Source organism: Apodemus sylvaticus, chromosome 19, assembly GCF_947179515.1.
Source record: "Apodemus sylvaticus chromosome 19, mApoSyl1.1, whole genome shotgun sequence".
In the NCBI taxonomy this organism is placed as follows: Eukaryota; Metazoa; Chordata; class Mammalia; order Rodentia; family Muridae; genus Apodemus; species Apodemus sylvaticus.
In genome coordinates, this window is record NC_067490.1 from 9,804,040 (window position 1) to 9,829,224 (window position 25,185).

The 25,185-nt window shown below is 50.5% G+C and overlaps 5 protein-coding genes across 6 annotated transcripts in view; 4 read left to right on the forward strand and 1 right to left on the reverse strand.

Annotated features, from left to right (window-relative positions):
* Tspear (thrombospondin type laminin G domain and EAR repeats) overlaps positions 1-25,185 on the reverse strand; it is a 178,522-nt gene that overhangs the window by 73,948 nt on the left and 79,389 nt on the right. The gene's annotated exons all lie outside the window — the stretch shown is intronic.
* On the forward strand, positions 1,451-2,110 carry LOC127669669 (keratin-associated protein 10-8-like). The gene has a single exon (XM_052163834.1). It carries the CDS (start codon positions 1,451-1,453, stop codon positions 2,108-2,110), a length of 660 nt encoding a protein of 219 aa, XP_052019794.1.
* Positions 7,403-8,137, forward strand: LOC127669668 (keratin-associated protein 10-3-like). 2 transcript variants are annotated; one of them, XM_052163832.1, is made up of 2 exons: positions 7,403-7,568; positions 7,611-8,137. In XM_052163832.1, the coding sequence occupies exons 1-2, from the start codon at positions 7,403-7,405 to the stop codon at positions 8,135-8,137; spliced, it is 693 nt and encodes a 230-aa protein (XP_052019792.1). The 2 variants fall into 2 exon arrangements, with proteins under 2 accessions (XP_052019792.1, XP_052019793.1); XM_052163833.1 differs by having other exon boundaries at positions 7,403-7,491; positions 7,579-8,137.
* Positions 18,027-18,746, forward strand: LOC127669665 (keratin-associated protein 10-8-like). Its single transcript, XM_052163827.1, has 2 exons — positions 18,027-18,142; positions 18,191-18,746. Exons 1-2 carry the CDS (start codon positions 18,027-18,029, stop codon positions 18,744-18,746), a joined length of 672 nt encoding a protein of 223 aa, XP_052019787.1.
* On the forward strand, positions 23,851-24,570 carry LOC127669666 (keratin-associated protein 10-8-like). The gene is made up of 2 exons (XM_052163829.1): positions 23,851-23,966; positions 24,015-24,570. The coding sequence occupies exons 1-2, from the start codon at positions 23,851-23,853 to the stop codon at positions 24,568-24,570; spliced, it is 672 nt and encodes a 223-aa protein (XP_052019789.1).

The following is a 25,185-nucleotide window of genomic DNA, read 5'->3' on the forward strand; positions in this document are numbered from 1 at the left end:
CTCAACAAAGATAATACTGAAAGAGAAAGGATATAAAGTATCACTAAATAATAAATGGCCGGGGCCCTGATGTACTGGGTTGTCCTGACGCTGTCTGTATTCTGGTTCCTCAAGAAGGGGGGTGCCCCTGACAAGCAGCTCATCACATGCTCAGGTGACGTCATGGGAAACTTCCCATCTAACTGGTCAGTAGAAGGCTAGAGCTGGTGACTGGGCAGTGGAGGGGAGAGGTGGGGCTGGAGGCTTGAGAATGGGGGGGGGTGGAAGGAGAAGAAAAACAAGCAGGAGAGAGAGGGGGAACTGAAGAGGAGGAAAAGCTGAGATGGACTAGAACCTTGTGACCGGGAGAGGCCACGTCTTACAGCTGGGGAACAAGTTAGCGTATTGTTAGATCTGCCCAACCTAGGCACATGGCTTATACTTATAATATCTGGGTTGTGTGGTTTTTATAGGGGATTCCAGCAATACCCTGCTTTAAGAGAAACTGAGGCAGTACTGCCCCCAGAATGGGAAGGGGGCCCAGAGGGTGAGAGGGGGCAGAATGTCATCCTCTGCAGTAGGGAACTGGTCATATCTAAAGACAAAAGCTAAAACCAACAAAAGACAACCACCATGAAACAGCAAGTTATTGTAATAAGTTGTGGTGCAGCAAAAGTCTATGGGGTGGAGGGGAAGGACCTGCTGGGTCTGTGGGGTGGTGGGGAGGGACCTGCTGGGTCTGTGGGATGAAGAGGAGGGACCTACTGGGTCTGTGGGGTGGTGGGGAGGGACCTGCTGGGTCTGTGGGGTGGTGGGGAGGGACCTGCTGGGTCTGTGGGATGGAGAGGAGGGACCTGCTGGGTCTGTGGGGTGGAGGGGAGGGACCTGCTGGGTCTGTGGGGTGGTGGGGAGGGACCTGCTGGGTCTGTGGGGTGGTGGGGAGGGACCTGCTGGGTCTGTGGGGTGGTGGGGAGGGACCTGCTGGGTCTGTGCGGTGGAGGGGAGGGACCTGCTGGGTCTGTGGGGTGGTGGGGAGGGACCTGCTGGGTCTGTGGGATGGAGAGGAGGGTGGTTATTGTCTGCAGGAACAGAGGGGCCCGCAGCATGGAAGAGCATCACACTGAGCTGGTGGGAACCATGTGTCTGACTGGAACTTGTCTTCCTGAGGAGGACACTCTGAGAGCCGGCAGGGGGCGTTCACAGGCCTCAGCTCCACCCAATCAAGGTGTCACATGGTCACTCTCAGGATAAGGATGTGCCTTGACCCGGCCATGACCCACGCTCCCAGTCATAAACTAGCTGTGTTGTCTGGGAACAAGGCCATCAATAAGGAAAGGAAAGATGGCCTCCCTCATGAGGAAGCACACACAGGAGGCACATAAAAACCCCAGGGCCAGGCACCTCTCACACACACACACACAACGCACTCACGCTCACACGCACACGGGCGCCCCTCTGGTCCAGCCCCACCATGGCCAACACCTGCTGCACAAGGACCTGCGTGATCGCTGCCTCCACCACGTCTGTCTGCTCCAGTAACTTGAGCTGTGGCAGCCGGATCTGCTCGCCCAGCACCTGCCTAGGTGCCTCCTGGCAGGCAGACAATTGCCAGGAGAGTTACTGTGAGCCCCCATGCTGTGCCCCTAGCTGCTGCCAACCCAGCTGCTGTGTCCCCAGCTGCTGCGCCCCCGCCCCCTGCCTGACCCTCCTCTGCACCCCAGTGAGCTGTGTGTCCAGCCCCTGCTGCCAATCCTCCTGCTGCACACCCGCATGCTGCCAGCAGTCTAGCTGCCAGCCAGCTTGCTGCACCTGCTCCCCCTGCCAGCAGCCCTGCTGTGTGACCCTTTGCTGCAAGCCTGTCTGCTGCACACCCATCTGCTCTGGATCATGCTGCCAGCAGTCTAGCTGCCAGTCCTCCTGCTGCCAGCCCTCCTGCTGTGTGCCTGTCTGCTGCAAGCCTGTGTGCTGCACCCCCATCTGCTCTGGCTCCTCCTCCTCCTGCTGCCAGTCCTCCTGCTGTGCTCCTGTGTGCTGCAAGCCTGTGTGCTGCAAGCCCTGCTCCAGTGTGTCCCTGCTGTGCCGCCCTGCCTGCTCCAGACAGGCCTGCTGTGGCCAGAAGTCCAGCTGCTGAGGGCCTGTTTCTGGTGCCAACTGGCTCAGGTCCCTTCCTGTGGCCCCTCTCAGCCTCTCCAGTTTGACCCTGACCTGACACAGATGGTCCCCCAGAAGAGAAACACCATAGGTCCCCTGTGCTGACTGGCCTCCCCTCATACAGTCCTGACACTGAGTCCCTGGCTCATTGTTGTCCCCTGTCCCGGGGCTGTTTTGGGACACTTGCCTTGTTATCAGCAGCTCGCAACACCAATAAATCCACTGCCACCAAACACCCTTCAGTATTGTTATTGTTCGCATCTGTGATGAAATACCTAACACAACGCAACGGGGACAAAAAAAAAAGAAGAAGAAGAAGAAGAAAGAAAGAACGAAAGAAAGAAAGAAAGAAAGAAAGAAAGAAAGAAAGAAAGAAAGAAAGAAAGAAAGAGAGAAAGAGAGAAAGAGAGAAAGAGAGAAAGAAAAAAGAAAGTCTCACAAGGGAGTGGGAATGGGACAGCTCTCTTCCTGGTTCCAGGAAACACAGGGACATACTTGTCCATTCCCTCCATCTTCCCTCTGTCCTTCCTGCTCTATCCCATGGGATGGAGTCATTAGCATACAGGAAATCCCCCTGGCCTGCTCTCCAGGAACTAGCAGTGGCTGACATCATCACCTGCAGTGCGTTGTGGGATAAAAGAGCCCCCAGCCACAGTGGCTCTCCCTCTCTGCCCTCCTCCCCACCCTTTCCCTCCCCCTCCTCCCTCCCCCCTCTGCTTTCTTCCATGTTTCTCTCTCTGTCTCCCTGTCTGTTTTTGTCTACCTCTTTCTCACTCCCGACCCTGAGTTTGCTCTTCCCTCCCCTAATAAACCTCTTACACCAGATCCATTAAGTGATGCGATTTCTCAAGGGCCACACCTTGGCTTGGGCCACTGAAGGTTTTCCTTTGCTGTGATTTTATCCCATCATGCCTTGCCCACAGTCAGGCAGGTTTCCCTCTGTCTTAGTTAGGGTTTTACTGCTGTGAACAGACACCATGACCAAGGCAACTCTCATAAGGACATTTAACTGAGGCTGGCTTGCAGTTTCAGAGGTTCAGTCCATTATCATCAAGGCAGGAGCATGGCAGCATCCAGGCAGGCATGGTGCAGGAGGAGCTGAGAGTTCTCCATCTTCATCTGAAGGTTGCTAGCAGAATATTGGCTTCCAGGCAGCTGGGATGAAGGTCTTAAAGCCTATGCCCACAGTGACACACCCACTCCAACAAAGCCACGCCCATTCCAACGAGGCCCCACCCACTCCAACAAGGCTACGCCCAGTCTAACAAGCCCACATCAAGAGGGCCACTCCCTGGGCCAAGTATATACAAACCACCACACCCTCAGACAACCTGTTCTCAAAATGTCCTCTCAGACACATGAAGGGCTTACCTCAGCCTTCTAGTCAGGTAGGCTGCAGCTATGCCTCCCTCACGCTGTGAGGACATGTGACTTCCACAGACTACAGTCTCCTTTAACCACAGACATAACTGGAACTGAGTGACCCTGTCCAGAGGTCACGAAGACTGCAGCCTCTCTCTTGAAACTCAGGGTCTCTTTCCAGACAGGTTCAACCAAAATCCCGCATGTCCAGGACTCCCTGGGGCTGGTGACCTGCAGATGTGGCCCGATCTGGACCCATTCTGTTATCTGTCTGAGGAAGCAGATCCTCTCTCTGGTGGCTGCTAGCTCATTCCTGTCTGTCATCAAGATTTCCGCTGGGACAAGTCTGCTTTCCTGGTCCTTGGAGCAGGTCTATCCTCTGGCAAGGATGTGCCAGGGTCTATACCTGTCATAAGTAGTCCTGGAGTCACCTCAACTGTGCCAAGAGGTGGCCAGGAAATGCTGAGAGTCAGCTCTAAGCATGCGTGTAAGGGTGTTTCCGGAGAGATTTCACTGAGGGGAAAGATGCAGGTGAGGCTGGAGACAAGATGAAAGGAGAGGAGAGGAAGAAGCGAGCGAGGGTAGGCACACGCATGCGCTCTGCCCTCTCTGCTTCCTGGCCCTCACGGTGTGAGCGGCATTGCCTCCTACCCCCCACCCCCCTCACCCCACCCCCACCATGGCGGATGGAACCCTCAGAATCCATGGGCAAAGTCAATCCTTCCCCCTTAAGTGGTTTTTGTTAGATATTGCTATGGTGGCGCAGTCTGGTTAATACGTCCCTGGTGCCTCGTCTGATGTCCCCTGCACAGCCTAGCCACCTGTCCTGTCTGCCTGCTCTCTTCTGTGCAGGGATCCCCTCCCTGACACCATATTGTGCTTCTGCACCAGAGTGCAGACGTAGGAGAGCCATGCTGGGCTAAGCTGAGCAGGCTAAGGGCTTGGGTGCTGTGAGCAACTGTTAGTCACAGCTCCAGACTCACTTCCCCCGTGGCCACGCCCAGCCCTGGCCTTAGCTCCAATCAGGTCCATGCTGTAGGGTCTGGGGATGTCCTCAGCCCCTCTGCCCACGGACAATATCCGGTAGACACAGAAAAGGCTGTGGGCTCTTATTCCAGTGTGCATGGTCAACTGAACTCAAACTTGGAGCAGTAACATGGCTGTGACCAGAAACACTACTAGGATGTGCTCCCTTTGTGACAGGTAACGCTCATGAGAAGATGGAAGAGCATGTAGCTACTTGGCAGGAGACACTTGCAGCCCTCAAAGTTTTAGGACAGTAGACGCCAAGGAATTGGAATTTTCCAGGAGGTTTCCTGCTTGGGAGAAGGAAAACGCTGAGTCTGGTCCCAGACAGAGGGGGAGTTTGTCTCCCAGAATGCCTTGCAGGACACTCTAGAGACCTGATGATGATGGGCAGGGCCACACCTACACCAGGACTGGTAACTGTGCATACTTCTGGCCATCTATTTAAACTTTACCCTGGTGACAGAACCTCTGAAGGTGGACTTGGGGTGAAGGTGGATTTGGGTGATGTTTTTGCTGGACCTCTCTTCCTTTCCGCCATATGACTGGACAGAAAAAAAAAATTGTTTCTCTCCTGTTCACCAATCCAGTGGCACAGCCTGGGCTGTCAGGGCTGTGGGGCTTGGGACCAGCTGAGAGAGTCTTGCCTGTGATCCCAGAGATATAGAAAGCTATCCAATCTGGCAGGAGAGGTCTGGTCAACTCTTTCCCTGTGATCATGTGGGTATCTGGAGACACGTGAACATGGACCTAAGCACACTGTTCATTGGATATTAGGGACAAGCTGATAAGTCACAAAATTGCTGTCTTAGTTAGGGTTTTACTGCTGTGAACAGACACCATGACCAAGGCAACTCTTATAAAGGACAACATTTAATTGGGGCTGGCTTACAGGTTCACAGGTTCAGTCCATTGTCATCAAGGTGGGAACATGGCAGCGTCCAGGCAGGCATGGTGCAGGAGGAGCTGAGAGTTCTACATCTTCATCTGAAGGCTGCTAGGGGAACACTGGCTTCCAGGCAGCTAGGATGAGAATCTAAAGCCCAAGCCCACAGTGACACATCTATCCCGACAAGGCCACACCTCCAAATAGTGTCAATCCTGAGCTAAGGATAATCAGACCATGACAACTGGCAGCCAGAGTAAGATGCCCGATAAAGCTAACCACCTGAGTGTGAACTCATCGTGAAGGTGTAGGAATCGGCAGCATGGCCTTGGGAAGAGGGCCTGGATGACACAGTCTTAGGGTCATGACTCTGGGACACATGGCCACTTGTCACCTCAGAGTCCCTTTTCCCCACAATCCAGTGACTTCAGAAAAGCAGTCTTATGGAAAGAGACAAGAAGGCAGGATACCTGGCTGGGACACACACTCATAGCCTATGGTCACCTATGGGAGCCACCGCAGCATGTGTGTGACAGACAGAACCCAGGGCTGAACACCTATATTCTTGAAATGGAGACAGGGGTGCGAAACTCTATGTCTTGTAATTTGTAAAGGCACATGGATAATGTCACCTCTTAGTGTATTTCCCAGAGAAATCGTTGGGGGACTTTCCCTAAGCTTTCTTGTAGAATTAACAACACCCCGGAACCCCTCTCCCCCCCAGCTTAGTTGGAATTCATAAATGCAAGGAAAACATTTTAGAGCCCCATACTGCCTCTCTGGCATGGTTCTCCACCTCAGCAAAGCTGAGGAGATCTGGCAAGAGGCAGCTACCTGCCCTCAACACAGAGACTTCTGGCCACCACCCTTCTGCCCAACCCCTAGCACCCTCCTCGCTTCTATCATTTGGAGAACCATCTAGAACTTGGTACTGTGATCTTGTAGGATCTGGTCCCTCCATGGGTGCTCAGGCCTTCCTGTCACCCGAGGATGCCAATGTCTTATAACACCAATGTCACTGAACAACAGACTTGCCTTCCAACAGCGCAAGAAACCTCCCTCCTGGGAACAAAATCTGATACACTGCCTGCCTTTCTCTGCTGACATCTGACTGTCTTCTGTGATGACTGAGAAGGCTGGACCACTGGGAACATAGCCTGGGACATGACTCTGAGTGTGTGAGTGTGCAGGCACAGTCCTGTCCCCAACCTCTTCCAAGCCCAGGCCACAAAAGTCTTTATTGTGAATACTCTTCATGACACAGGGTGACTGTCTCAGACAGGACGGTCATGGACAGAACCTCCTCCAGAGCACTGTCAGATAAACAACAGTTATCACCGCTACCAGCAGAGAGATGCAGGCAACGCATCCAGGCAGCCAACCCGGCCCTGTGGCAACAGGCCTAGCTGTGAGCTCTACACAGACACTCGAGAAATCTCTGACTTGAGGTTTCAAAAGCCAGCTGGACATCAGGAAATGAACACTACCTGTGAACAGACTCCCTGGTTGCCAAAGAAGTTTTACTTCAAGGTCTTTGAGACAGGGGTCACTAAGTAGCCCAGACTGGCCTCTACCCTGAGACCTGCCTGCCACAGCCTTGCTGGTTCTCACACCACACTGACTTCTGAGGAGACCATACCATAATACTCCCCTGGCTCCTCCTTTCCTGTCTCCCTCACAGTCATTGGCACAGGATGGCGCCTCCAGCGGGCCCTGAAGGGTGTGCCCACCAGACTGCAACAGTGGCTGGCATCGAGCACATTGGCAGAGGTGGATCTTTGAGGTGTAAGGTTTTCTACCTGTTTTTCTCTCCCAGTTCCAAGTCTGTGTAGTCAGGAAGAGGAACTTCCCACAATGCACCCGATGCACAACAGGAAGAAAGAGGCGTCTCCCTCTAGGAAAACAGGCTGGAGAAGGATAAAAGGCCAGCAGACCAGCACCTCACACACTACCTCCCACACTCACACACTCCCTACTTCCAACACAGACAACCCCGCCATGGCCGCCTCCACCAGGTCTGTCTGCTCTGATGCTTGCACCAGCTCCTCCTGGCAGGTGGATGACTGCCCAGAGAGCTGCTGTGGGCCCTGCTGCTGTGCCCCCAGCTGCTGCCAGTCCAGCTGCTGCCAACCCAACTGCTGCCAGTCCAGCTGCTGTGCCCCCAGCTGCTGTGTTCCTTGCTGTGCCCCCAGCTGCTGTGCCCCAGCCCCCTGCCTGACCCTCGTCTGCACCCCAGTGAGCTGTGTGTCCAGCCCCTGCTGCCAATCCTCCTGCTGCACACCCTCATGCTGCCAGCAGTCTAGCTGCCAGCCAGCTTGCTGCACCTGCTCCCCCTGCCAGCAGCCCTGCTGTGTGACCCTTTGCTGCAAGCCTGTCTGCTGCACACCCATCTGTTCTGGGTCATGCTGCCAGCAGTCTAGCTGCCAGTCCTCCTGCTGCCAGCCCTCCTGCTGTGTGCCTGTCTGCTGCACCCCCATCTGCTCTGGCTCCTCCTCCTGCTGCCAGCCCCCCTGCTGTGCTCCTGTGTGCTGCAAGCCTGTGTGCTGCAAGCCCTGCTCCAGCGTGTCACTGCTGTGCCGCCCTGTGTGCAGACCTGCCTGCTGTGTGCCCACCTCCTCCTGCTGTGCCTCCTCCTGCCAGCCCAGCTGCTGTCGCCCAGCCTCCTGTGTGTCTCTGCTGTGCCGCCCTGCCTGCTCCAGACAGGCCTGCTGTGGCCAGAAGTCCAGCTGCTGAGGGCCTGTCCCATGCTTTAGAGTCCCCAGGTACAGGCCTGATACCCTCAGAGTCTTGAGCCAAGCGGGCCTGCTCCCATAACTGGGCTCAGCTGCATACCCTTGTCTCCCTGCTCAGCCCCCAGTATCTCCTGGTTTGCCTTTCCCACGCTCCTTTTCATCTGGCCTGATGGTGGCTACTTTCCTGTGACCAGCTGACAAGCTGTGAGTCCTGCGAACCTTCTGGCCACCCATGGGAACAGGCTTCATGTGACCCGAGTCTCTCTCTCTGGGACCCTGGCCTTGAGCCGCAGCCAATGTTGCCTTTCCACTGGCTACCTGGCTGTCCTCTCTGTGTGTGGCCAGCTCCTCTGAAGTGTCCCTACCCAGCAGACTCCAGGGAGACCCTCTGTGGGCTCCCAGTCACCTGCCATGGTTCGGCCAGCCAGGCTCTGCTTAGGCCTGACACCTGCTCTGGGCTCCAGTCCCCCTGTGCAGGCCTCAGAGCTGAGTTGACCTTGGGTCTCCTTCTCTGTGACTCCCCTCCTCCGCTCAGTGCCCCTCCCCATTCTCACATCCCCCTCCCCCCTGCTCACTATCTTGTGAAATAAAATGAGCTTCTCAGAAGAGCTTGTGGCGCTGGTCTGGTTCTGTTAAGCTCCTGCATCTATTGCTTTCCAGTTTGATTGGTCATTTCTGGGACTCGCCTCTGTTTCCAGAAGTTTCTACATCTCTGGTGGCTTGTCTCCTTGTGTGCCTCCGGTGTGGCTTGATCACAGTGCCGACAGAGCTCTGTCGGAGGAGGCCTTGGATGAAGGGCTGGAAGCACCAGGGGCCGAGACCAGCTTTGGTAGATTTGCCACTTGCTCCTGAGCACCACGCAGAACAGAGGAGGGTGGGGCTGGTGAGATCCCCAGTGGGCTGGTGACATCATCAGTGGGCTGGTGAGATCTCAGTGGGCTGGTGACATCATCAGTGGGCTAGTGACATCATCAGTGGGCTGGTGAGATCTCAGTGGGCTAGTGAGATCATCAGTGGGCTGGTGAGATCATCAGTGGGCTGGTGACATCATCAGTGGGCTGGTGAGATCATCAGTGGGCTGGTGAGATCTCAGTGGGCTAGTGACATCTCAGTGGGCTGGTGAGATCGTCATGGGACTGAGGCACTCAGGAAGAGGCTGCAGACCTGAGATTGATTCCCAGATCCTACAAGTAGCAAGAGAGAACTGACTTCTGCCAGTTGTCATCTGACATCCACAGATATACAATACATACACACTTACACACACATAAACACACACATTCACACTCACATACACAAACACTTATACACACAAAAAACTCACACAGAGTCATGCACACTCATACAATCACACACACACAAACACATTCACACTCACATACACAAACACTTATACACACAGCAAATACACACACACTCACACACAGACTTACAGACACTCATGCACACAGTCATGCATACAGAAACACATACACTCATACACACACTCATATACACAGAAACACATATATTCATATCTACTCACACTCACAAACACACAGATTCACACACACACACAATCATACACACAAATACTCACACATAGACAAACATACACACACCGCACATATACACCCATACATACTCAAAACCACACACAAATATTCCCATGCTCACACTCACACATACACACACAAGCATGCATTCACACACACAAACACTTATACACACAACAAATAGTCACATTCACACACATATAAACACACACAGACACACACAAACTCACATTCATACACATACATTCACATGCAGAATTATACACACACACTCACACACATATAGGCACACACTCACATATCCAAACACATACACACACAATCACACACACACACTCACACATAAACACAAATATTCACAAACCCACACTCATATACAGACAAACACACACTCTATACCAGAAACACACAAATACATAAACACATATACTCACACATACTCACTTCTACACAAACTCACATACAAACACCTACACAAAGACACTCACACACAGAAACACATACACAAAGACAGACAGACAGACACACACACACACACATATACACACACACAAATAAACCTAATAATTTTTTTTAAGATATGAGTTTTTCAGCAGAATGGGAATTATGGGAGTTGATGGGCAGATGGCTCAGTGCTCCAGCAGCCCCCGGACCCCACTGGCTGATCTGTTCTGAAGACTGAACCTGCAACCCTGAGAGTAGTTGACCACGTGTTCAGATTCCATATAAGCCTAGTTTTCCTGCTGGCTTGCCTCTGCCTGTTTAGTCCAGTCACAAGACAAACTGCTGCCGCCTGGGGCCTTAGACCACAGACATGGATTTCCCCTAATACTGAGGGCTGGAAGTCAGATGTTTTCAGGGGGCTTTAGAACATACGGTTACAGACCACATGCCGACTCGTGGAAGGGGACTGTCCCTGAAGTGTGACCAGAGTCACTGACCCATCCTGAGGCTCCACCTTGCACCCATCACACCTGGGGTTGGGGGAGGGGCACCGACAGTGAGGACTCAGCCCAGAGCTCATAGGTGCCAAACACAGGACCCTTCTGGCTGCTAAGTGAAAATCTCCTGACACCTGTCCAGTGTGGACACTCGGACCCAGCCTTGAACGTCTCTGTTTTACACGAACATATTGTACATATTCTATATCCTTTCCTTCCCCCCTCCCCCCTCTTTCCCCCTCTCCCTCCAACTAATCCCCTTTGTTCTCCAGATAGTTTCATTCCTATTGGTTTTAATCTGCAGGTTCATAATTTTGAAACCATATACGATCTAGAAACCTCAAATGGGATAAAGTTTTACAATGTATATCTCTCTAAGAATTGGCTGGGTTCTTATGTGACTGTCCCCATGACAGCCAGTTCCTGAAAAACAACACGACTTTCTTTGCCTTTTGGAAAGACGGTCACCTGTGCACGCTCACACAGTTTCTATCCATGCCTGTTGATGGGCACATGGGCTGTCAGGAATGCTGTAGAACATGCCAATGTACAGGGACCTCTGTGACCTGTGACCTGGAGCCCTTCAGAGACCAATGTTCTTATTCACAGGTGTTTAGCTCCTAAACACTCAGCTAAGACAGTGTCCCAAATAATTCTTTTTCCTTTGTAAAAGAAGATTTAAAAAGTGTGTGTGTGTGTTTATGCACATGAATATAGTCCCCAATTATTTATTTCCTTTTTAAAAATAAGATTTTTAAATTTTATGTGTATGTGTGTGTGGTATGTTTGTGGTGTGTGTGTGTGTGTGTGTGTGTGTTGATGTACATGAATATAATCCAGAATAGAATGCTGAATCCACTAAAGATGGAGTTTCAGACCAACGTAAGTACCAGATGGAAGTGCTGAAACCTGAACCCAGATCCTCTAGAAGAGCAGTCAGTGCTCTTAACTACTGAGCCATCCATCCAGCTCTGTATCTGTTATTTCTTGTCTTTGTCTAGTGTCATGACAAAACACCATGACCATGTCAACTTATAAAAGGGAGCATTTAATTCGGGGCTCACAGTTCCAGAGGTCTGGAGTCCATGACCATTGTGGATTTGGGGGGGGGGGCATGCTGGCAGGCAGCAGGCAGGCAGGCAAGCAGACAGAAGGCAGGCAGGAGGGCAGGCGGGCAGGCGGGCAGGCAGAAGGCAGGCAGGTGGGGAGGCGGGCAGGCGGGCAGGCGGGCAGGCGGGCAGGCGGGCAGAAGGCAGGCAGGCAGAAGGCAGGCAGGCGGGCGGGCAGGCGGGCAGGCAGGCAGGCGGGCAGGCGGGCAGGCGGGCAGGCAGGCAGGCAGGCAGGCGGGCAGGCGGGCAGGCAGGCGTGATGTTGGAGCAGTAGCTGAGAGCTTATGCCTCAGTGCACAAGCATGGGGCAGAGAGAGCTAACTGGGGATAATATGGGCTTTGGAAATCCCAAAGCAGATTCCAGTAGCTTTGCCAACAACACGGACAAACAACAGTGTGTAACAGTTTGTTGCTGGCACTGTTGTAAGCACAGTCCAGCACACTGTGACCAACAGCAAGACCACACCTCCTAGTCCTTCCCAAACAGTCCACCAGGAGACCAAACATTCAGATATGGGAGTCTGTGGAGACCATTCTCTTTAAAGCACCTTGCCTCTTGGGGATTATTTTTGTCTTGGTTGTGCTTTCTCTCTGCCTTGTGACTGAGTTGGCGTGTTTGGTCACAGTGAGGTGCCTACTCTGTTTATTATCTTGTTCCTTCTGTGTCTGGAGGAACCTGTTGTGTTTGTCCTGGAAGCCATCTTATTTTAAACCCAGCTGCTTAGGGTTACACTTCCTCCCGGTACTTCCTACCTCCTGTGTTGGAATGCAGGAATCATGGTGTGTTTTACTGCACAGCCAGGGACAGGCTGCTAAACCTCTCTGTGCCAGGTTCTCTTTATCTGTCTAAAGGTAACTTAATCTAGAAGGTGATATGACTGAATAGATATTGAGTTGATTATCTTTGACAACTTAAGAGTTTTGTTTGTTTGTTTTTGTTGTTGGTGGTGGTTTTTTGTGGCTTCTCATTGGAAAGGGCCTCAGTTCATTATGGTGGATAACCAGTGCTGTGAACCTGGAGCTGCAACAGCAGTAGAAGGGTGTTGGAGCAGATTTCTCTGGCTTCCTCACCAGGAAGCACAGAGCTCAGGGCCAAAGCAGAGCCCATGGAGAACCCTCAAGCCCCACCCTGCTCCCTTTGTCTGCCTGCTAGATCCAGTATCCAGTAGGTTTTACAACCTTCCCAAAAATCAGTGCTGCCGGCTGGGGATCAAATGTTCAAACACAGGAGCCCAAGGAGGCCATTGCAGGCAGGGCCATTCCACCCCTGGCCCCCAAGGCTCATGGCCAACCCTCAAAGCAAAATACATCGAGTACAAATTCAAAACTCCCCAGAGTGCCTCGACACTCTGGCTGTGAAAAGTCCGAAGTCTCTTTTGAAATGGGAGACAATCATTCACTGATTCGTCCCCCTTGAAATCAAACCCTGTTCACACACTCCTACACAGAAATATTCCTAACCCAAACAGGGGGAATGGGGACAAACAGATAAAGAAAGGCCAGCACAGGAAGGACAGGAAGGATACAGTCTACTCAGAAGTGGACAGCAAACTGTCCTTTGAACACAAAGGGGAGGTGTCCGTGATGGCTGTTACCTACGATCTCAAACTACTTAGAAAGCTGAAGCAAAAGATTGCAAGTTTGAAGCCAACCTAGTAAAGACCTTGTCTGAAAATAAGAGAAAAATATATAAAAGTGCCAAGTCCCTATAACTACTCCAACATGGAATGCTTTGGGGGCATTTGCAGGAAGCCAGGCTCAATCCTCAGTCACACAAAAGAAAAAAAGAAGAAGAAATTAAGGTATTTCTGCATAGTTAAGAGAGTTCACAGAAGTGCTCTGTAATAGTTGTTTTTTTTGTTTTTTTGTTTTTTTTTTTTTTATTCGTTGCAGAAAGGACTCTGAATAGCATTTGAAACCACACGAAGAAATAAGGTCTGCCTACAACTGGTCTCCAGGCTACATGGAGTCTAACCTTTTTTGTCCCCAGCCGTGGTGACACCGTAAGTGGTTCAGTGTGATCTTCTATCTACTTTATCTTGCTTACGTAAGCACACATCCACGACCCTGTTTCCACCTGAGATTTTAGTTGTTTACCTCTCCTTTTCCTTTACTTGGGTTAAGCATCGGCCAGTGTTGCTCTTTGTTGCCCTGGTCCCCAAGGCTGTTTTTCTCCGACCTCAGTGCCTGCTCTAATCTGTATTTCCTGTGTATTGCTGGCTCTGGATTGTTTGTGCTTCCTGCTCCTGGTTCCTTGAGATGTGAGTTTAGATGGCTGGGTTGGGCTCTTCCTTCATGGCTATGAGTTTCCCTCTTGCGCTCTTTTGGCTGCATCCCAGAGTGGGTTTGTTGTCTTTTCATTTTCAACCACCTCTTGTATCTTCAAGCCTCTTCCCTGACCCCCTGACTCCCTAAGGATGTCTTATATTTCTACAGCCTGGTAAACTCTCCATTCTCTTTCTGTTTTGTTTCTATTTCTTTCTATTGTTAGATGATGCCTCCTAATATGGTCTCTATAATTTCAAATTCATTGAGATTTCTTTGGCCAAAGCTGTGAGCCAACCTACAGGAGGAGAAGTCAGTGCTCCTTTGTGTGTTCTGCATGACTGTGCACGGTGTTCTCTGAGCTCCGAGCCCTCCTCCTTTTCTTTCTTTTCCTTCTTTTTCTTCTTTTCCTTCTTTTTCTTCTATTTCTTCTTCTTCTTCTTCTTCTTCTTCTTCTTCTTCTTCTTCTTCTTCTTCTTCTTCTTCTTCTTCTTCTTCTTCCTCTTCTTTTCTTCCTCCTCCTTCTCCTCCGTTTCCTTTTCCTCCTTCTTCAAAAGATTTATCTTTGTATTCATTTATTTAATGTACACTGTTGCTGTCTTCAGACATACCAGAAGAGACATCAGATCCCATTACAGTTGGTTGAGAGTCACCATGTGGTTGCTGGGAATAGAACTCAGGACCTCTGGAAGAACAGTCAGTGCTCTTAACCACTGAGCCATCTCCGCAGCTCTTCTATTTCTTCTTCTTCTTCTTCTTCTTCTTTTTACGGTACTGCACTAACAAGAGCATGCTGATGTGGCCAGCTGTCATCAGTGTACCAGAGTTGTTGAGTTCTTTTCGGTTCAGCTTCATATAGATTGGGGTCTATGAAATGATTACCACGTGGTCATGATAGATAGATTGATCTCTGTGTTGATATTTAGTGTTACATTGTTTCCTGACCGTCTGACTCTGCAGCACACCCAGTCTCCTCTTATTTTGCTACAAAGATCAAGTGGTTACTGTTGCAGGTGTCTCTTGCCTTTTCATCTATCCTTGTCTTGGGTCTAAAGTGTATGAACTAGTCCAGGCAATGGTTACTGTTGCAGGTGTCTCTTGCATTTTCATCCATCTGTGTCTCAAGTCTAAAGTGTATGAACTGGTCCGGGCCAAGGATTAGACCTGAGATGGTCAACAAGTTAATCACAGTGGAAGACCATTCAGGAAGGAAGAGCCCAGGGCCAATAGCTTTAGAGAGGAACAACAGCAAACATTTAGAAAAGAATTATGAGCTTTCCCACCCACAAACACAGTCAGACAGACCCCAGTCACAGTAAAGGACTGCACAGCACAGGGTGGGAGCTGAGGAACTCAAAGCTGACTCAGCAGCTTTGTCGCCCTGTGTGGTATAATGCAGGAGACTGAGGAACCTCATATCCATCTCAAACATGGACAAAAAGATGCCTAGAAAGATCCGACGCCCTTTCCTAATAAAGACACTCAACAAGCCCAACGGAACATCCTCAGTGCCATGCAGGGCACCCATGAAACCTACCCCTAACCTTTTCTAAGATCAGGAACAAGGTGAGGGCATCCACTTCCATTCAATACTGCACTGGAGGCTAGAGCCAAAGCCATTAGCCAATAAAGAATACAATTTCCAATGGTAAAGCCCTTGGGATCAAAACCATGGTGCTGCTGCTGCTACTGCTGTCACAGCAATGATGAACTAAGCCAAATCACCTGATCTCTATTGACATTGCCAGGACACGTGGTGACCGAAGGACAGTCTCTTTCATAAATGGTGCTGGGACAGTCACACGTTGAATATAATGCTATATGCTAATGCCACATCAAACGGTGGTGTCTCAGGCAAGTTATAAAAACACAAGGGACACAAGAAAAGAGAAATTAAAGCACCAACATTAAGAAAGCACTGGGCAGCAGAGGGTATTGTTAGAGAATTCAATGATGACCATCAGAACACTGACGGTCAAGGGAGCCTTTCTGCCTAGAATCCATCAAAAACCCCATGACAGGAGAGACAACTCAATCTAACACAAAGGACTGTCCAAACTAATTTCTTAAGAAGACACTGCAATCCTAAGACTGGGCACAGGGGTTCAGTGGCTACTCCTTAAAGAACAAATACACATTCACACACACTTACACATGTTTATATACTTACATATACACTTACAAATGCACATACACATACACATACACTTATACATATACTTACCCATATACTTAAACATATACTTACATATACATATGACTATACACTTACATATATACATATACTTACATATACACATACACATATATACACTTACATTTACACATATACTTACACATAAACATACATATACACATGTATATACACATGTACATACACTTACACATACACTTATATATACACTTACACATACAGACACATAAATATACACTTACACATACACTTATACTTATATACATACTTACACATACACATACACTTGTACATATACTTACACATACACACACAGTTACACTCACATTAATTTACACACAAACACATGTGCTTACACACACATATATTAACACATACCCACACAGACTAATACACATATTCACACACATGCACATACCTTCACACATGTGCACAGTGCAGGCACAAACACACACACACACACACACACACAAGTGACAGAGCACTTGGAGCCCCGTCCCAGGTCCAAGGGATGGTAATAGCCATATATTCTCACCAAGGCTAAACACAGACGACTCACATGGCTGAGCTGCTCTGTCTGCCCACAGGTCTCTGCCAAGGAGTTGGTGACATGTTCAAACAAGACTGTAAGAATATTCCCAGCAGAGCTGCTCACTGTAGCACAAAGGTGAAAACAGAGTCCCTGACCACTGACAGAGACGAAATGTGCCACAGACACATAAGAGAGTATTGTTCAGCCATAAAGAACAAACTCCTGGCACTGCCGTGAATGGATAAATATGGACATGTAATGCTCAATGGTTTAAGTGACACACCAGCCAGAAAACCTCTCCACAGGCTCCCAGAGGCAGACTTGGAGGACCGATGGTTCTGCTTTTTAAAAATGTGTTTCTAGTCCTGTCCTCCACTACGGTTTTCTTCACCTGCTTGTTGAAGGGCTGGTATCTAACCTCTGACCTCTGACCTCTGACCTCCAGAGAGAGGCTGACGGTGAGGCTGAGGGAAAGGGGAGTAGAGAGTGAGTTCTGAAAGGCCCATGCAAAGTCTTTCAAAATTAGGTCAAAGGGGAGGCTGGGAATCCTCAGCTGAGATCAGGAGAAACTGCAGGTCACTGGAGAGGTCCAAAGGGGTTCTGAGCGGTGGTTATGAAAACACTATAGAACATGGATGCTGAAAAGACCTGTCACGCATAAAGGGGTGTAGAAGTCTGTGGGACAGAGTCGTGTGAGAAGCTGTAGCATGTATGAGAGAAAGCCCACACTGTGTGGTACAGAAGCCCTACTCAGTGCGGCTGATCTCTGCTCCCTTGTTACTGTAAGCACACCTCCCTCTACTGCTTTCTGGAGCACCAAGGAACCCAGGCATCTGACAATATCAAGGATAACGGAGAGCAAAGGCTATGAGTGAGATGCTCTGGCCACAGTGCTGGTCCCAGATGCAGGAGAGGTAAGTCTGTGAGGGGCCCATCACCTCTCTCCAGCCACAGGCAGGCTGGACCATCCTTCTGAGGACAGCGCTGGAGGACACAGTAGTCTCAGTGCTCTGTGTCATCACCAGGTACCCTGGCAGGCGCCACAAGGAAGAGGGCACAGGGTCAGCCCAGGAAGTCTGTGCTTTCCCTCTAGATGAGTTCATTGCTAGAGCAACCAGCCCAACAGGAGTTAGTGACTGAGCACCTCAGAGCACCCTCCAGACTGAATAACAAGGAAATGGAAGTACCCAGAGCCTCCTGCAGCAAAACAGACCTGAAGGATAAAAGCCCAGAGCCCAGAGCACCTCTCACACACATCCCTCAACACTCACACAGTCACTCAACACACAGTCCCAGCTCCCACACAACCCTGCCATGGCCGCCTCCACCATGTCTGTCTGCTCTGACACTTGCACCAGCTCCTCCTGGCAGGTGGACGACTGCCCAGAGAGCTGCTGTGAGCCCTGCTGCTGTGCCCCCAGCTGTTGCCAGTCCAGCTGCTGTGCCCCAAGCTGCTGTGTTCCTTGCTGTGCCCCAAGCTGTTGTGCCCCTGCCCCCTGCCTGACCCTAGTCTGCACCCCAGTGAGCTGTGTGTCCAGCCCCTGCTGCCAATCCTCCTGCTGCACACCCTCATGCTGCCAGCAGTCTAGCTGCCAGCCAGCTTGCTGCACCTGCTCCCCCTGCCAGCAGCCCTGCTGTGTGACCCTTTGCTGCAAGCCTGTCTGCTGCACACCCATCTGCTCTGGGTCATGCTGCCAGCAGTCTAGCTGCCAGTCCTCCTGCTGCCAGCCCTCTTGCTGTGTGCCTGTCTGCTGCAAGCCTGTGTGCTGCACCCCTATCTGCTCTGGCTCCTCCTCCTGCTGCCAGCCCCCCTGCTGTGCTCCTGTGTGCTGCAAGCCTGTGTGCTGCAAACCCTGCTCCAGCGTGTCCCTGCTGTGCCGCCCTGTGTGCAGACCTGCCTGCTGTGTGCCCACCTCCTCCTGCTGTGCCTCCTCCTGCCAGCCCAGCTGCTGTCGCCCAGCCTCCTGTGTGTCCCTGCTGTGCCGCCCTGCCTGCTCCAGACAGGCCTGCTGTGGCCAGAAGTCCAGCTGCTGAGGGCCAGGACCTACTAAAGCAGCAGGGCACAGGACCACACCTCCACCAGCCTGTACTTGCTATTCATGGAGGTGTAGCTCAGAAGAAAGATGTATAGGGTCTGAAGAGAAACGTGAGGGTAGCTCCACCCTTAGCAGGCCAGCATAGTCCTCCTCCATCAGGTCCCAGGGGAGCTGGCTTCTCCTTTCCTTCCCTCCCTGCCTGTATGACCTGCTTCTGTGGTCAGCTGAACCACTCTAGACCTACACATCAATAAAACTTCCTCTGATCTATTCTGTCTCCATAGTGACTGTCATCGTCTTTCACCAGCTCTGTATCTTCATCTGGGAGGCTTGGAGTCCTTACACAGACCCACAGCTCCTGCCCCCTTGTTCTGGTCTCCCGGGTTCACTTCCTCTGGGTCTGGGTCTGTGCTTTCCTGGGTTAGGGTTCATGGAATGTCTCTGATAAATCCAGGGAAAGGGACTCATTGTGAGGAGGGGAGGGGAGGGGAGGGAAGGGGAGGAAAGGGAAGGGGAGGGGACAGGAGTGTGTGTCCTTGTCCTGAGACCCTGGGAGAAACTTGGTACCCTGGCTTTACAAGAATTCCAGGACTGGGCTGGAGAAATTGCTCAGTGGTTAAGAGCACTGATTGCTCTTTCAAAGGTCCTGAGTTCAAATCCCAGCAGCCACATGGTGACACACAACCATCTGTAATGGGATCCAGTGCCCTCTTCTGGTGTTTCTGAAGACAGCTACAAAACAACACAAAACAAACAAACAAACAAACAAACAGGAAAATGTATAAAGAATCCCAGGACCAAGGACAGCTGCATTGCAGCTCCTATCACCTCATCTAGGTGTCGCTCCAGTCCCTGTCACCAACAAGGTAGGGGTAGAGCCTTGAGATTTCCTGATTGTGGCCACAGGCTGACCAGAGCCCGATGTGAGGTGCACAGCCTAGGAACATTCTAGAAACTGCAGGCCGCTCATCTGAAGGGAAATAACCTGTTCCAGCCACAACCCACAGCTCAGGGTCACAGGATTCTATTTCTAGAGAGCACAAGGTCCCTTCTCAGGTGACAACCTCCCAGCACTGGTAAAGAATGGTGACAGCTTTCACATCTACCCGTCCTGTTAAATGGATTTCTTAAAAATTACCTTAAGACAAAAATAATGGGGAAAGATTGGAAAGAGTATGGGAGATCTTTGGGACATCATCAGTCATTGGTGTCAGAACCACTGGTACCCCTGAGGTGGTGGAGAGGAAAGTTTGGAACACAGAAAGTCTATACAGTAAATTCCAGAAATTTCCTTTGGGACAGATATGGACACACAAGGAAGTGTCCAAGGTCTAAAGAATCTTAAATGGACACCACAAAACCTTCACCGTGGCACACTGTCTGCAAAAGAGAGAAGCATCAAGTCCCATTTGACAACAAGCCCCCAGATCAACTGCAGGCTCCTGAGCAGACTCTGCAGGCCAGTGTGTGTGTGAGGCTGTGCTGAAGTCCTCGAAGAAAATAACCGCCAAACACGAGTACTAAACCAGCAGGGCTTCAGAATCAAAGAAGAAACAAAGACCTTCCCCAATAAACAAAAAAGAATTCACGGTCATGATACCAACCTTACAAGAAGGGATGAAGAGGGTCTTACTACCCAGAAATGGCAGAAAGGCAATGACCATTGGGGTTTGCACAGGAAAGTGTAAGAATACCAGAATACCAGAGAGAAATAGGAATGAATATGTGATGGTTAGCATATTCTTGGCCCAGGGTGCTGCATTATTTGGAGTGGTGGCCTTGTTGGACTGGGTGTGGCAATGTTGGAGTGGGTGTGGCCTTGTTGGAGTGGGTATGGTTATGTTGGAGAAGCTATGGCCTTATTAGAGTAGGTGTGTCACTGTGGACTTGGGCTTTAAAACCCTTATTCTAGCTTTCTGGAAGCCAGTCTTCTACTATTAGATTTCACATGAAGATGTAGAAATCTCAGCACCCCCTATACCATGCCTGCCTGGATGCTGCCATGCTCCCGCCTTGATGATACTGAACCTGTAAGCCAACCCAAACTCAGTGTTGTCCTTATAAGAGTTGCATTGGTCATGGTGTCTGCTCACAGCAGTAAAAGCCTAACCAAGACAAAATATTAACAATTCTATAAGCCATTAACTGCACAGAGGAAAGGGAGAGGAAGGAGAGACACAAAGAGCACAGAGCAACTGGAAGAAAAGCAGGAAGAGGACAGGTGTGCGTGCGCACCGTCGTCAGTGACCCTGAATGTGAGCAGTCCTAACTCATCAATCAATAGACAGACCAGCTGAATGGGATTTAATCCATCAAGATCCAACAGCATGCCACCCTCAAGAAATTCAGAGCATCTGAACGACACACAGGCTGAGGGCCTGAAAGAAAGCGATACAAGTGGCTGTGTAGGCAGATGGACCCTGAAGACCTGCAGCAGTGGCTATGCTTACATCTGACAAAACAGAATTAAGATGAGCAGTGAGAAGAGACAAACTGTAACTACACAATGACCAAAGGGGTCAGTGTATCACAAAGACACCTGATGATTACCACATATGCACGTGGTGGTGGTTGTCCAACCTCACAAAGCAAGCAGCCTTCGACCACAAGTGCCATAGAGCCTGGTAATAAGCTACTGTGCTGTCAGCAGCCGCCCTGGGAGTAGGCGGGGCAAGCAAGACAACACAAAAGCCTGAGCTAATGGAACAGCAGGGCAAAGGACTCCACAGACATCTCCAGCACATTCTGAGATCTGACAGACATCTCCAGAACATTCTGAGATCTGACAGACATCTCCAGAACATTCCGACAGGCACAGCATACACATTCTTTCCTTTGGCACATGACACTTTCCCTACCTGGCATAGACCAGATCAGAGGATACAAAACAAGCCTTAGCAAACTACAAACTGCTGAAATCATAGTCAAGAGGGTTCACAGAAGTTCTCTGAAATAGCTGGTTTTTTTCATCCATGGCAGAAAGGACTCTTAATAGCATTTGAAGCCACAGGAAGAATTGAGGTCTGTCCACCACTGGTCTTCAGGCTATGTGGAGTCTGCCCCTGACACCTGAGTTCACTGTTATTTATCTGTTTGTTTGTTTATTTATTTATTTATTATATGTAAGTACACTGTAGCTATATGCAAACACCAGAAGAGGCTATCAAATCTCATTACAGATGGTTGTGAGCCACCATGTGGTTGCTGAGATTTGAACTCAGGACCTTCAGAAGAGCAGTCGGTGCTCTCATTCACTGAGCCATCTCTCCTGCCCACTGAGTTCCCTCTTTTGTCACCAGCCATGGTGAGAGGATACATGGTTCAGCGTGCTCTTCTTCTATCTAGTCCATTTTGCTTGTGTAAGCACACATCCCGACCCTGTTTCTACCTGTGATTTTAGTTATTTGCATCTCCTTTTCCCTTACTTGGCATAAGCAGTGTTGCTTTTTGTTGGTTCCCAAGACTATTTTTTTTCTGACCTCTGTTTCCAGCTCTAATATGAGTTTCCCGTGTATTTTCTGTGTATTTCCTATATTTGCCTTGGGGTTCTTTGTGCTTCCTGCTCCTGGTTCCTTGAGGTGTGAGTTTAGATCTTGAGGTGTTTAGCTTAGGTTTGGATTCTTCCTTCACAGCTATGAATTTCCCTCTTGCGCTATTTTGGCTGCATCCCAGCGTGGGTTTGTTGTCTTTTCATTTTCAACCACCTCTTTTATCTTCCAGCCTTCCTGACTCCCTGGCTATCTAAGTATGTCTTCTATTTCTACAGATTGGTCAACTCTCCAGTTCTCTTTCTGTTTTTGTTTCTATTTCGTTCCATCTTGAGATGACATCTCATAAGATCTTAACAATTTCAAATTCATTGAGATTTCTTTGGCCTAAGCTGTGAGACACCAAAGGACAAGGAAAGTTGCTGCTGTTTTGTGTGGTCTGTGTGGCTGTGCACAGTGTTCTCTGGGGCTGTCCTTCTTCTATTTCTTCTTCTTCTTCTTCTTCTTCTTCTTCTTCTTCTTCTTCTTCTTCTTCTTCTTCTTCTTCCTCTTCCTCTTCCTCTTCCTCTTCCTCTTCCTCTCCTCCTCCTTCTTCTTTAAAATATTTATTTCATTTATGTGAGTACACTGTCACTCTCTTCAGACACACCAGAAGAGGGCATCAGATTCCATTACAGATGGTTGGGAGCAGCCATATTGTTGCTGGGAATTGAACTCAGGACCTCTGGAAGAGCAGTCAGTGCTCTTAACCACTGAGCCATCTCTCCAACCCTTCTATTTCTTCTTTTTCTACTGTACTGCACTAGCAATACTTTGTAGACATGGCCAGGTGTTGTCAGTTTGCCAGAGCTGTTGGGTTCTTCCCAGATCAGCTTCATATAGATTGGTGTCTATATGATGGTAGCCATGTGGTCTTGATGCATACATAGATTGATCTCTGTGTTGATATTTACTGTTACATTGTTTCCTGACCATCAGACTCCACACTCAGTCTCCTCTTATTTTGCTAATAGTAACCAAGATCAAGTGGTTACTGCTGCAGGTGTGGCTAGCACTGTCATCCTCCTGTGTCTCAAGTCTAAAGTGTATGAACTGGTCCAGGCCAATGGATTTGATCTGAGATGGTCAAGTAGTTGAGAACAGTGAAAGATCATCCACAAAGGAAGAGTCCAGGACCCATAGCTTTAGAGAGGTACAACAACAAACATTTAGAAAAGAATTAATGAGCTTTCCCACCACAAAACACAATCAGACAGACCCCAGCAGCACAGGAATGGACAGCGCTGGATGACACAGTAGTCTCAGTGCTCAGTGTCATCACCAGGTACCCTGGCAGGCGCCACAAGTCAGAGGGCACAGGGTCAGCCCAGGAAGTCTGTGCTTTCCCTCCAGATGAGTTCATTGCTAGAGCAACCAGCCCAACAGGAGTTAGTGACTGAGCCCTGCAGAGCCCCCTCCAGACTGAATAACAAGGAAATGGAAGTACTCAGAGCCTCCTGCAGCAAAACAGGCCTGGAGGATAAAAGCCCAGAGCCCAGAGCACCTCATACACACACTCCCTCAACACGCACACAGTCAGTGAACACATACTCCCAACTCCCATCCGACTCCGCCATGGCCGCCTCCACCAGGTCCGTCTGCTCTGACGCTTGCACCAGCTCCTCCTGGCAGGTGGACGACTGCCCAGAGAGCTGCTGTGAGCCCTGCTGCTGTGCCCCCAGCTGCTGCCAGTCCAGCTGCTGTCAACCCAGCTGCTGTGTTCTTGGCTGTGCCCCCAGCTGTTGCGCCCCCGCCCCCTGCCTGACCCTTGTCTGCACCCCAGTGAGCTGTGTATCCAGCCCCTGCTGCCAAGCCTCCTGCTGCACACCCTCATGCTGCCAGCAGTCTAGCTGCCAGCCAGCTTGCTGCACCTGCTCCCCCTGCCAGCAGCCCTGTTCTGTGACCCTTTGCTGCCAGCCTGTCTGCTGCACACCCATCTGCTCTGGGTCATGCTGCCAGCAGTCTAGCTGCCAGTCCTCCTGCTGCCAGCCCTCCTGCTGTGTGCCTGTCTGCTGCAAGCCTGTGTGCTGCACCCCTATCTGCTCTGGCTCCTCCTCCTGCTGCCAGCCCCCCTGCTGTGCTCCTGTGTGCTGCAAGCCTGTGTGCTGCAAGCCCTGCTCCAGCGTGTCCCTGCTGTGCCGCCCTGTGTGCAGACCTGCCTGCTGTGTGCCCACCTCCTCCTGCTGTGCCTCCTGCTGCCAGCCCAGCTGCTGTCGCCCAGCCTCCTGTGTGTCCCTGCTGTGCCGCCCTGCCTGCTCCAGACAGTCCTGCTGTGGCCAGAAGTCCAGCTGCTGAGGGCCAGGACCTACTAAAGCAGGAGGGCACAGGACCACACCTCCACCAGCCTGTACTTGCTATTCATGGAGGTGTAGCTCAGAAGAAAGATGTATCGGGTCTGAAGAGAAACCTGAGGGTAGCTCCACCCCTTAGCAGGCCAGCATGGTCCTCCTCCATCAGGTCCCAGGGGAGCTGGCTTCTCCTTCCCTTCCCTCCCTGCCTGGATGACCTGCTTCTGTGGTCAGCTGAGCCACTCTAGACCTACACATCAATAAAACTTCCTCTGATCTATTCTGTCTCCATAGTGACTGTCATCGTCTTTCACCAGCTCTGTATCTTCATCTGGGAGGCTTGGAGTTTTACACAGACCCACAGCTCCTGCCCCCTTGTTCTGGGCTCCCGGGTTCACTTCCTCTGGGTCTGGGTCTGTGCTTTCCTGTGTTAGGGTTCATGGAATGTCTCTGATAAATCCAGGGAAAGGGACTCATTGTGAGGAGGGGAGGGGAGGGGAGGAAAGAAAAGGGGAGGGGACGGGAGTGTGTGTCCTTGTCCTGAGACCCTGGGAGAAACTTGGTACCCTGGCTTTACAAGAATTCCAGGACTGGGCTGGAGAAATCGCTCAGTGGTTAAGAG

Bases quoted from the DNA above. Each gene is read 5' to 3' on its own strand.
- LOC127669669 (XM_052163834.1), top strand. From the start codon at position 1,451: ATGGCCAACACCTGCTGCACAAGGACCTGCGTGATCGCTGCCTCCACC.
- LOC127669668 (XM_052163832.1), top strand. From the start codon at position 7,403: ATGGCCGCCTCCACCAGGTCTGTCTGCTCTGATGCTTGCACCAGCTCC. The intron at 7,569-7,610 runs GCTGCTGTGTTC...GCTGTGCCCCAG, and splicing joins GTCCAGCTGCTGTGCCCCCA to CCCCCTGCCTGACCCTCGTC.
- LOC127669665 (XM_052163827.1), top strand. From the start codon at position 18,027: ATGGCCGCCTCCACCATGTCTGTCTGCTCTGACACTTGCACCAGCTCC. The intron at 18,143-18,190 runs GTCCAGCTGCTG...CTGTGCCCCAAG, and splicing joins TGTGCCCCCAGCTGTTGCCA to CTGTTGTGCCCCTGCCCCCT.
- LOC127669666 (XM_052163829.1), top strand. From the start codon at position 23,851: ATGGCCGCCTCCACCAGGTCCGTCTGCTCTGACGCTTGCACCAGCTCC. The intron at 23,967-24,014 runs GTCCAGCTGCTG...CTGTGCCCCCAG, and splicing joins TGTGCCCCCAGCTGCTGCCA to CTGTTGCGCCCCCGCCCCCT.